The sequence below is a fragment of the Triturus cristatus genome, chromosome 2_1 (genome assembly GCF_964204655.1).
Source record: "Triturus cristatus chromosome 2_1, aTriCri1.1, whole genome shotgun sequence".
Taxonomy (NCBI): Eukaryota; Metazoa; Chordata; class Amphibia; order Caudata; family Salamandridae; genus Triturus; species Triturus cristatus.
The window spans coordinates 371,100,080-371,113,031 of record NC_140581.1 but is presented as its reverse complement, the minus strand read 5'-3'; the positions used below and the strand labels follow the sequence as shown (position 1 = coordinate 371,113,031).

The window sequence follows — 12,952 nt, the reverse complement described above, 5'->3', positions numbered from 1 at the left end:
TGTTTCAGGCCCACCAGACGCCAGTGGGTGGCAGGATTCGCCATCCCCTCCCCCGCAGGCACACCATCACTTCGGGCAGGTGGCTTTTACAGATAGTCCGAAGGGGCTACTCCCTCCCCTTCGAGACTACCCCTTCAGCCATGCCACCTCAGTACCACCGCATGCCGGGGAATCACTTGGCACTTCTCCAACAGGAAGTTGCGGCCCTCTTGGCCAAGGGGGCCATTGAGCGCGTTCCGACAAAGAAGTTGGTCGTGGTTGTTAGTCCCACTACTTCTTGGTTCCAAAGAAGGACAAGGGCCTGCGTCCTATCTTAGACCTTCGGAATGTCAATCGCTTTCTCCGGAAGGAGAAGTTCAAGATGCTCACACTTGCTCAGGTCTTGTCTGCCCCAGACCTGCAAGACTAGGTGGTAGCGTTGGACTTGCAGGACGCTTCTTTTCATATCCCCGTCTTGCTGGCCCACCGGCGTTACCTACGGCTGACGGTTGGCCACGAGCACTTTCAGTTCACCGTGCTCCCTTTTGGCCTTACCAGCGCCCCTCAGGTATTCACGAAAGAGATGGCGGTGGTCACAGCCCATCTGCGCAGGTCGGGGGTTTCAGTCTTTCCCTATCTCGACGCCTGACTGTTGAAGGCGGGATCGCCCCAGGCAGTCGTCTCCCACCTCCAGTCTACGGCCGACCTCCTGCATTTGCTGGGCTTCTCCATCAATGTGCCGAAGTCGCACCTGATTCCCTCTCAGAAGTTCCTCTTTATCGGAGCAGTTCTGGACACGGCACAGTTTCGGGTTTATCCTCCTGAACAGCGAGTCCGGGACATTCGGGCTATGATTCCGATCTTTCGGCCCTTGTCTTAGGATGACCTTGAGGCTGCTGGGCCTCATGGCCTCCTGCATCCTGCTGACCAATCATGCCAGATGGCATATGCGTGCTCTGCAGTGGGACCTGAAGTTCCAGTGGGTGCAGCATCAAGGGGATCTGTCCTAGTATGTCCAGATCTCGGAGGGTACTGCACAACAGTTGCAGTGGTGGCTCATGAACCAGCTCTGGGTCAGCGGCAGATCACTCTCCCTTCCCCAACTGGAGCACACTGTGGTGACGGATGCGACCCTCCTGGGGCGGCCACATGGGAGAGGCGGAGATCAGAGCTCACTGGTCTCCGGCGGAGTCCAGGCTCCATATCAACCTTCTGGAGCTCTGGGCGATCCTGCTTGCACTGAAGGCATTCCTTCCCTCTGTCAAGGGGAGAGTAGTGCATGTGTTCACAGACAACACCACTGCCATGTGGTACTGCAAAAAGCAAGGCGGGGTGGGGTCATGGACCCTATGTCAGGAGGCTCTGCGTCTCTTTACATGGCTGGAACGTCAAGGCATTTCCTTGGTGGTTCAACACTTTGCAGGTTCTTTGAACGTCAGGGCGGACGAACTCAGCCGCAGGTGCATGTTGGATCACGAGTGGCGTCTTTACTCGGAGGTGGCGCAGGGTCTCTTTCAACAGTGGGGAGAGCCTTGGTTAGATCTATTCGCCACCGAAGAGAACGCGCAATGTCAGCAGTTCTGCGCGTTGGAAATTCCAAGGTGGCACTCGCTCGCGACGCTTTTCGTCACGAGTGGAGTTGCGGTCTCTTGTACACCTTTCCGCCTATACCACTTCTACCCAGAGTGCTGAAGAAGATCAGGTGCGACCGGGCCCAAGTCATTCTTGTGGTTCCAGACTGGACTCGAAGAGTTTGGTATCCCGAGCTACTCAGTATGAGCGTGGATCCCCCGATCCGACTGCCTCTTCGGGAGGATCTTCTGTCGCAGCAGCAGGAGACGGTCCTCCACCCAAACCTGTCCAGCCTCCATGCGTGGAGATTGAGCGGCGGCAGTTGATTCCATTTGACTTGCCTCCTGAAGTCTGTGATATCATTCTGGCAGCCAGGCGTCCCTCCACTATATCGGTATACGCCTGTAGGTGGAACAAATTTGTGGCATGGTGCACAGCAAAGTCTGTGGATCCCCTTTCTGCCCCTCTTTCAGAAGTCCTTTTGTTCCTTCTTTCTTTGGCCCGGCAGGGCTCTGCTCTGGGCACTATTAAGGGCTATCTTTCTGCAATTTCGGCCTTTCTCAGGCTCCCTGATGAGCCCTCTTTTTTCAAGTCCCTTGTCGTAAGTAGATTTCTCAAAGGCATTACTCACCTTTTCCCTCCTATTCCGTTTGTGATGCCACAATGTGACTTGAATCTGGTTCTTACTTATTTGATGAGCGCTCCTTTTGAGCCGCTTCACAACTGTCCTCTTCGTTTGCGGACTTTGAAGACTGCTTTCCTGGTTGCTATCACCTTCGCTAGGCGCGTGAGTTAGCTCCAGACTCTTTCCTGTAAACCTCCTTTTATGTCTGTTCATCTGGACACGGTTGTGCTCCGCACTCGTCCTTCCTTCTTGCCAAAGGTTGTTACACCCTTCCACATTGGGCAAACTATCACCTTGCCCACTTTCTTCCCGCCTCTGCACCCTTCCAGGGAGGAAGAGAGGCTCCACCGTCTGGACCCAAAACGTGAGCTCTCATTTTACCTGAATTCGCACACAACAGTTCCGAGTGGATGACCAGGTCTTTGTTGGCTACGTAGGCGCCAAGAAAGGCCGGGCTGTACACAAGAGGACCATCTCCCGCTGGGTCGTCTTGTGTATAAAAGTATGTTATTCTCTGGCTAAAAAGGAACCTCTGGTGGGCCTGCGCCCATTCTACCAGGGCGACAGCGGCTACTACTCCATTGGGTTATGGTGTCCCCCTACAAGACATCTGTCAGGCAGCTATGTGGGCCTTGCTGCACACTTTTACTAAGCATTACTGCCTGGAAAGCCAAGCCTGGAGAGACGGCTTCTTTGGTCGTTCTGATCTCCATGACTTTCTTGTGTGATCTTGGTTCGCAGACCCACCACCGGGATTGGTGTTGCTGGGGTATCTATTCTAAGGTAAGGAATCTATCACTAACTTGTCTCTTTCAGATGCACCTTACCGCCTCACCCATCCTCCCTGTTCTGCGAACTGATTTCTAGGGTTAAGGTCCTCCCTTTCAGGGCCCTAGTTTCAATGCACCAGTGGTCAGTATCTTGCATGGCTCTGCCTTCCTGTCACGGAAAGTTGTGTTCAGAACGGATGTCAGCGCGCGTGGGCGTCTAAGTAGCTGCGGCGACGTTATCCCGGCAAACATGGCACCTACGACGGACGCGGAGCCGCACGGCGCCACCTTCCGTCGCGCAGGTTTACTGCTGACGAAAACTTTCCGGATCCAGTCTGACGCCTGGGGTAATTCTAAGGTAAGAAATCTATCACTAACTAATGTCTCTTACAGATATATTGTTACCAAAGGTAAGTAACTTGTGCTCCTGAGCCAGTCTTAGCGCCAAGGTACCATTTTGCGGGTGTTGTGCTCTACAAATGATTCACTCACTTTTAGTTACACTGTTTTTGTAACTGTTCCCACGTGCACCTTCTCTAATACGATTCTGGTTTTTTTTTCCAAGTACTGCATTTATTATGATGTGTTCCTTTTATTTGATAATATGTATTGTCTGAAATCCAATGTCTTTATTGCATCTGTGTTTTTTAAATGGACGTGAATTTTGATCTAAGGGCATAAGATATTTTACAGATGGCGACATAGGATAGTAAGGTGAAGTGGAATGGTTAATTGCTAGCATAAATCTTTACATAAATCTAGATGTATCTCTCTGATTAATTGGTGCACCCCAGCACATAAATCTCAGATGTTACTGCCATTGCTGTATAGATGCATGTAGGAATCGAAGCAAATAAAAAGTTTGCAAGTAATTTATTTTTAGACTATTAATATATTTGGAGTTTTTAAAATCACCTTATGAGTATGCATGCTATTGCTCACACTCGCTACTACCCACTTATGATCTTTTTGTGATGCTTTAGGAAGTTGACCTAGTTTTGGTCTTGTTGGTTGGCATGGGCTTTTAGGTTGTACTTTGTGTAGGTTTAGGCATGTGCATCCACAGTACGGCAAGTGACTTTTTAAGTTAAACATTTAAAACTTTCAATATAGTTTCAGGCAGTCAATATTGATTCAGGTCAATCATATGCACCCATAGACATTCTTAACCATAATCCTAGTCCTTCCTCAGGCGCATCTTTTGGTTTTTTCCCTTTGTTATTCTTGTTAAACGTTTCTCCACAAGCATGTGCTCCTAAGATGCCTCATCTAAAATGTCTTGCCTTCCTCATTCCATCATTACACTGCTCCCTTCCCTAGATCAGAGGAAAGGCCGTAGGCAATGTCTGTTTTGCATTAGCGCCGGCACTGGGGCACAGGTACAGCAGAAATGACCAGTTGGCTAGTCACGTGGCATGGTAAGATTGCAGTGTAGTGGTGCGTAGCAATGGGTCTAATCCGAATGTGGCATATTTATCTATTTTCAGTACAGCTGCAATGGCAGGTACCCTGAAGTAGAGATTGTTCCAGTACTGCAAATCAAGGCACCAAACCGTGGTCCCCGAGAGGAGGCCGTCCTATCCAACTCATTTCATTGCATTGTGGTTGGATGAGGCAGTTGGGGCTCAGAAGTTGAAAGCTTGGGTGGATTGCTGTCATCATTTCAGAACGTGGCATTCCGCTGGAGGAAGTTCCCACTTTCCTTTCTTGGGTGGGATGTGCTTTTGGAGACTTTTATGTATCGTGTCTTTTGAGAGCTCAATGGTTTCGATCTGAGGAATGAAAATAATTAGATCTTTGTTCTGGCATAGGGGTATATACCAGAAGAGCTCTTGGTATGATGGTAGAATTTCACTTCCCGGTATTTCTAAATTGTACTGAGTGACACAGCTAACTATGATTGAGTTGGCTTTTTCCTCAAGAGAATGCTTGTTGCCGATAGATGTGTTATGGACAGCTAGGACTAGGCCTTGACTGTAGGGTAAACGGCTATGTCTGAACTCCCTCATATTAAAGAATCGGTGGTATGGGCATGGCGTTGGTCACTAGAAATGTGAATTGGGAAGGGAAATTTACAAAATAAACCTCCATTGGTAGGGGAAAGAACGAGAATTGTTACAAATCTGGATGTGTTGAGTGGTGGGATCTGATTATGTTATCAGAAATGAGCTGCTTGTGTTAGTCTAAATCTGAAAAAAGTTCGATGGTCTGCAGGAAGAATATGGTTGGTCTAAGTCTGAATTTTCTATGGACGTAGCAGGTTCGTCATGCTATTGGGATTTAGGAACACTGATGTGAATGGTGTGCTGCTTTATTGCCAATAGTAGACAGACTCCTGCCCAGGACAAATGGAGACAGCTACCATTACGTTGCCATATTAAAGCTTGATAAACAACACCCCTGACTCCCTTTTCGTGTTGAGGACAAAATGGGACAGGAGAAAGGGTGGGTTGGATGACGTGAAATAGAGTGTTCCCAAAGTATCCTGATAAACGTCCTCCAAGGATATATTTTACTAGAGACGAAATTCGGATAGTTTAAAGCGGCCTTACAGCTGTATGTCCTGATGCTGTATACACGCTGAACGGTATACCATCTAATCTGTCAATGTGTTAAAATACCCTCGTTCTGGATAGGACACCTTAATGTCCACAGCATTAGGAATCTCTATTTGCAGGCCAGTACTGTTGTCTTGGGTGTGTAGGGCAGAAAAGAGGTCTGAAGATATCATATTATATGGTGCAACAGTTTCCTGAGCGACATTTCTTGAGTCTGACCCCACCTGTCTCCCCCCTACTGGCGGGCCAAATAAGTGCTTCCGCCCTATCTAGCAGTTCTGCTCTTGTCCCTTCTGCGCTTCACTCGACCCAGACCAGCAGCACCATATGACACTCTCACACTTATATTATTGTGTTTTTTTTTCTTTCAGCTCCTGCGCAGCTGGTAAGATCTTGTGCACAAATCATCCCAGAGTCTCCAACTGTGGCACTTGGCTCTCAGTTTACTGCTTATTGCATTCTGAGCGAGACATGCATCAGCCGTTATCACCAAGATGCCAAGGGCATCTTTTGGAAAGTTAAGCACGCTAATGTCTCAGAGGAACAATATGCTACAATCAACAAAACAGTTTCTAGTGTCACACTGAACGTCACATCGTTGATGGATAGTTTTATTACATGCAACATTCTTGCCTTCGGACAAACTCCATATAGTCTTTATGGAATTTTCTTAACATTGGGATGTAAGTGTTACCCACAACAATCTCTTGCATGCTGAATAATTTCTGATCTCATTTAATAATAGTTTGCTTTGTTGAGTACTGATCCGTACCAATACTAGCAAGTTTATATGTTGTGTGACATAGTCACTGTTGCTGCAGTTCTCTTAACAATTGCTTCTTCAAAATACTTAATTCTCTACCTTTAATGGCCTCTCCAGTGACTTTCCTATTACAGTAAACATGTTTCTGTAACTTAAGACGATTGTGATGAACACCTTGAAGCAGAAGATGCTAACCTGCAACATTTACAGATGTGCATTTCATGGTCGGCTTCAGAGTCCTATACTTTTTTTTAATAGTTTCATCGATTTGAATTCTCTTTCTGATAGATACACCTACCTGCAGTGTCCTCATATTTCCAGGCTCCAGACTTGATATTTCAGCAATGCTCCCATGCACCAGTAATTGGTGCTGTGTGACTTTGTATCGCCCGGAAATGACAGAGTGGAGCTGCATATAAGCGCCACTCCTGTGAGCTGATATCAGTTATTTTCTTTCTGCACCATTCAACGCGGAGTTGGGGCTCTACTCTCTCTTTTGGTCATCTGAAAATTTACAAATTATTTCACACTTTACTAGAGAATGATGCCCCACCGACAACGATAGTATTCAAACATGCTGTGACAACAGGAAGCAAATGTTGGTCATAGACCCACAAGAAGTCTGCTGCTGGTGCTTGGTCTCCATGCACAAATCTTAAGTTGTGCAACAAATGTGCCCTCATGCATCCAAAGACCATCCTGTGGCAATCACAAGTGGTCATGGTGTAATTCCAAGTCTCTGGCCCTGTTGCCGTGCTGCTCTCGGTGCTGTTCCTGCAAAAACTCCACTTTCCATTCTGTCTTCCTGTATGTAAAAGCCCAAAAATTAGAATAAAAAGAAAAAGTTGGTCTTATCCCCATCCTGCCACTCTAAATCAGATGGGAAGGCACGAGGGGGTCAAGATAAGGGTACCATCTCTTCACAGTTCCTGGAATCTTAACCAGTTCCAAAGCTGGTCCCAGCTAATCCAGAGTCTCTAAGCTGTTGTCGACCCTGCAGCACATAAAATCCTTGAAGGAGGTCATGCTGCAGATTTTCAGCGCATTTCATGTGCCCTCTGGCACGCCTCCTGACCCTAAAGAGCCACAGGAGTCTCCAGTCAAACTACCTCCGACGTGTCCACCCCGACTCAGCCTGCCCCCTCTACAGCTGCTATTGGGCCTGTACCAACTACAGTACAGACCTCTGCACTGGCACTTACATCCATATGTACTCTTCTCACACTTTGAAACGTGAGCTTTGGTGGCCTCTAGTGAAAGTAGGAAAGCTCAGCACTTCCACCTCATTGGCTGAAGTTTGGATTGCTTCAAATGTGGTGGCAGTGCTAATGAACAAACACTGTTGTTGAAGCCTATGAACATTTGAAAACTGTTTATTGTTTACATGTATCAGAGATTCCCAGTCTGATGTGAAGGTTTGAAAGATTCAGTGCTGGAGAAAGAAGGTATTAGCACCAATAGATGCCCTTAGGAGGGGATAGGAGCATGAAGGACGGCATGGTGCCCTATATTGGGAGTTCTGGTGCCCTAATAAGGCTGCTGAGATAGATGATCCAATGTATGTGGATTCCTGTTGTGATTTGCGTAGTTGAGTATGGTGTGTTGGCATGTCTGTGTGTTAGTGTACTTGCGCCTGCCTGTGTGATAAGGGTCTTGTTAATACATCCGTGAATGCTTTGATGACTTGTCCTGAAAAATGTTCCTTTTCAGACCGGTTTAAAATAAATAAAAAGTTAGGATATCAAAATGAGGTTTGACTGTTTGTTTTTGGACTGGTAAGACTAAAATACTGCAGAGTCTGACGGAATTCGGAATTATCATAGTCATGGAAATGGTTTTGTGTTTACTAGTGGCACCTCTAATTAAAAATTGAGTGTTAGACCTGTCAGCCCTCAGGCTGTTCCCTCCTCATTTTTTTTTTTCCCCTTTACCCCCTCATTTTTTTCTGTCCACTAACTTCTTTTTAGGTCTCGCCTTGCTATCGCGGAAGCTATCGCAAAGCGAGACTATTGTAAAAGGGCATTTCAAAGTGCTCCCAAAAAGCGGATTGCATTGCTAGCACGCGCACAATCACGCGCTTGGTGCCGCCATGCACTCCGCTTTTTGGGAGCACTTCAAACGGTTCGCTCCCCCGCCTGGAATGCGCTCCCCCGCCCCCAAGCGCGCGCGCGCCACGCTCCGCCGGGTTTGTCTTGTTTACTCTGGTAGCCATATGTTGACACGGAGTCTCCTTCGTTAAAAGGTTCCCTTTATACTTGCTTCTGTGGCTTTGTGGTGCAGTTTCAAACCTACCTCTCCCACAAAATACATTTCACTGCACAGCCCAAGCATTACTTATTAGATGATTTGCTACACCATTGATTGATTCTGGACGTTAGTAATTCCACGTTCAAAATGAAAAGTCAAGTAGGTTTTACATAAGCCATGTCTCGGACTTTGTTGTCATACTCTATCATTCTGCTGGCACTACTATGCTTTCACCACGCGGTGTCACCGGCGCGCTTCTGCAGCTACCCTTGTGCATTGGTGTATTGAAGATGGCTGGTGTCCATTTCCCTTTCGAACGACTTCATGGCCACTTGTTCTTTCTTTCTACAATTCACGCACAGGTTTGATCACAAGTCTCAAAGAATCTGGCGCTCAGAGTCTTTGAGAAATATTGGCCATATTTGTGTCATGAACCAGGAGATGTGAACACATCGCCTGGCCAGAGCCCTCCGCATGGCTTCTATTCAAGCTGGCTTGTATAGTATATAAAGTCTCACACTGAGCCGGAAGACTCCCTTATTCATTAAAAGATTGCCTTGCCTTGGAAGGCTCCCCTCCCTCCGAAGGGCTAACACTCTCTGGCTTGGGGCTCCAACCTTCAGCACCTCGAGAACTTTAAAGCAACAATTCTCGGGGAGCACGCCCAAAGTCTGGAATTCCACCCACCCCCGGTACATACAAAAATATCTCGTAAGATACTTTTACAAAATTTCATAAAATCCTACTTTTTCAGCATCACTTCTACCTATTCTCTGTCACAAGATTGACTCCATGCCCTGTGACGTCTGGATTGGAACCAGTGGAAATTCTGAAAATGTAGATGTATATATTTCATATAGGTGTTTTTGCCAAAAGGCGCTATTCTGAACGCGCTTTATTGTGTGTCAATTGTAACTTTGTATAATTTGCATGTATTCCATGTGACATCCTGTACATTTCCAAAAAAGCGCAGCTGCCCAGGTGGCTCTGTTACATTCTATATAGAAATACGAATAAATCAATCAATCAATCAATAAATAAGGCACGCTTACAAAGATTGCCAAGCACTCACAATCTCCATTCCAAAAGACGGTATTGTCCAGTGGTACTTTGAGTATAGTGCCATGCCACATAAGCCTTGTAATACTGTAAGAGTGGTGTCTCGGCTGCAAAATGTGTTAACAGCTACTATAAACCTCTAGTCTTGTGTTCTGGAGTAACGTGCTAATCACGGCAAAGCGGTCCAGCACCTCGCCAGGGGTAGCTATTGAGCGCTACATAAATCCACTTTACAGTTACAGCCTGCAGCTGTATGTCTGTGCTTCATTTCCATACTTGACCTGCCCGTAATTTATTTTAAAAGGGACATCTCTGGCTGGATATGCCATTGCTGTGCCTTACAATTCGGAAGTCCACACATAATACCCACCCCTGGAGTAATGCCCGTCCTCGATATCCCGGAAGAGTAAAGAATACAAGGAGTAACTAACTTCCTTATCCGGGTGGAGTGCATTAGTACCTGAAGCACGCAGACGCCGGTGCAAAATGAAAGTACCCACCTCAGATGCTCCACGGTCTCTGTCTCTGCCAGGACCCATAAGAAAAGGGCCTTGCGTAGGTACAGGAGAGGCAATACCCCCTACCTCACCCCTCCCCTCCCCTCCCCAATGAAAATGCCGCTGCCCGCGTCCCACGCAGGGGGACATCAGCAGGGCAGCTCTCTAGTGGCCACCCGTCGGAGCCTCCCCCCCCTCCCTCCCCCCTGTTCCATCTCTCTCTCTCGAGAGAGAGAGACCGCGCCTTGGGGAGGGGAGGCCCCCAATGGGCATTGCTGGGGGAGGCGGGCCACTGGGCTGGGCGGGGCCAGGCCCTATTTAAGCCTCCCGCCCCCGTAGATCGCCCTCTGCTTCCTGTGTACACTCCTGGCCGCGCGAGATCCCACCCTTTCCGCTTACCCTGCGCGGCATAGGCAGCGCGCAACTGGAATGTTATAATGTTTTTTCTTGTGTTGCAGGCGGAGTTACAGGGCGATCTGGAGGCAGAAGGGTACAGTAAGGGTACCTCTGCGACAGTCGGTACAGTAAGGGTGCCCCTGTCCGGCACAGTAAGGTTCTGGGAAGACCGCGACGGCGCCCCGTTAGTCCTTCGGGCGGTTGGGGGGCCTGACCAACCGGGGGTGTGCCATAACACGCTCCGCCCCTGTTAAAAGGGGGCGGGAGTATTAGACAGATCACGTGATCCAAAGGGAGATCTGAAAAAAATGTGCCGCACTGCCGGGCATCGACCCACCGTGCGTGCTGGCTCGCAAGGCGGGCGGAGCAGCGAGGGGCTGCTTGCCCTGGATCGCCCGTAAGATAACCCACTCTATCGTCATACTTATGTTGTATGAAATAAACCTGCAGCAGTTCTTCACCCATAACGAATGTGTCAGTGTAATCTTTGGGTGACGTCTGTGCATACGTGTTGAGTGGAGCGGATGACGGTGTGGTCACTATGGCCCGTTAGAAAACTGTCTGTTGGGTGGTTCCGTCATGCTCTGCTGGAAGGGGCAGTAATTGGACGTCTGCCCTACTCCAAAATCCTATAATCCAACTAGATTTTGATTAAAAACCCCACGACAGGTGTCTGACATGACACGGGGCTAATTGACAGCGACGGGGATTCGGACCATTGTGCGGGACGTGGGGCCAATCCGTAAACCTCCGGCTGCTGACCTCGGTGGACAGGAAGTCACGTGCCCTCGTCTGCTAGTTTCACCCGGATACCATCGGTCATGACAAAGAGGAGGGTCACGCGAGTGCACGCGCCGTGCAGTAGCTAAGGTGCTAAACCTCCGGCCCACAGACAAAATGTCACAGTTTTAGCTTCTGGACTTGTCCACTGAGGAGGCTGGGGCAATGTGAAGGTCACAGGTCATGCTGGGACTGCCTTTATTTGCATTTCTGATTATTCGCACGGAACCAGTGTGTTTCTACATCGCATAAGAATGAAACTGCTTTATTTTGGGAGGATTCTGGTTTATGGATGTTGCAGGTAGGAGATGTGCTGTGCTCTGACGGCCTGTCGCGGTTAAGAGGGAGGGATTAGCTCTAGAAAACACTGTTGGCTGCATTTTTGGCAACACTCTGACTCCTTGCTAGGGCCTCATTTCAATTCCACACTAATTTGTAGGTTGAAAGATTGAATGGTGTGAACCTTTTATTAGGTTTTGCACACAGACAGCTTTTGGCGGTCTGGTGTTGACGAGTTATTGTGGAAAATATCAATATTTAGTGTGGTCTTTAGTGTGCTTTCAGTCTGTTGTGTTGTCTTTCTACTCGATCTTATATGCTTGCTTCTTATTTTTTTCCAAAATGTTTCTTATTGTTTTGCAATAACAAAAACCAACGACTGGTACATGAGTTACATCCAGGACACATTCAATGCCCACAGTTTTAAAACAATGTATAACAGTCTGACGATTACATATCCACTCACTCTCTGCCACCCCGTTCTCCTCCACCCCGTACATCTGTGCATCTTTAGGGTGACATAGTCCAAGGAACCAGCTCCACTGTTTCTCTCCACGTTTAAGGGATCTGAAAGTGTTCTAAGCAGAGCCCCATATCTTGCTGTGTTGCTGGGGACAGCCTCACGACTTGCAGACTGCCTGTTTAGCAAGTGTGCAGTAATCCACCCCTTGCAACCATTCCCTGATTGGGGGGGAGGGGGAGGGGTGTCTTTGATCTCCAATGTTTGGCAATGTCCTTTTTAGAGAGTACACGCCCTACTCCCACCAGAATACTTTGTCCTCGGAGGCCGTCCCAACCAATAGAACCACCTTGTCGCGTCATCATCGATTGGGAAGCCAAGGACTTCCTCTAGTGTGGAAAGGAATCTACCCTATATTGTTGTATGCTCGGGCATTCCCAAATGATATCTATCCAGTTATCCCAGGGGTCTCTGCATCAGAGGCATTCCGTACTCTGGACCTTTCCCATCTGGCACAATCTGTGTGGTATGTAGTAAACCCTGTGTAGATACTTAAATTGGATGAGCCCTAAGTGGGCCAAGATCACTGAAATTGGGTAGGAAAGCACTGCTAGCATGTAACAGCGCCATGCATGGTGATGCATGCAGATATGTCCTCATGCTGGGCCAGAGTAACATCATGATGCATATGTGTGCATGCGTGAATACTCTTGCACATATACACAATATCATTTTTCTTTTTTGCCAGTGCTCTTTGGCGTCCGTAAACAAGCATTTTTTACATTTTTCAATGCGGACAGGTCATAGCATCTGAAAAAAGCACTGACAAAGCCAATGGGCGAGAATTATTGGATTTTAAAATGGTTGTTCTTCCTGTAGCCGAAGTGCACAACCTCCGTCGCCCCCCACACCCCCACCACTCAGGCCGCTAGAGGTTCGTCTGATTTACAGAGTTTATCCCCTATGA

At 47.9% G+C, this 12,952-nt stretch overlaps 1 protein-coding gene across 6 annotated transcripts in view; it reads left to right on the top strand.

Annotated features, from left to right (window-relative positions):
* Nucleotides 1–12,952, top strand: part of IL6ST (interleukin 6 cytokine family signal transducer) — a 563,892-nt gene that overhangs the window by 206,487 nt on the left and 344,453 nt on the right. For 4 of the 6 annotated variants that reach the window (XM_085631350.1, XM_085631346.1, XM_085631351.1 and 1 more), the window contains one exon: nucleotides 5,876–6,187. The exons of the other annotated variants lie outside the window; for them this stretch is intronic. In XM_085631350.1, coding sequence (XP_085487476.1) covers nucleotides 5,876–6,187 — 312 coding nt within the window. The remainder of the gene's footprint in view (nucleotides 1–5,875; nucleotides 6,188–12,952) is intronic. 6 annotated transcript variants of the gene reach the window in all.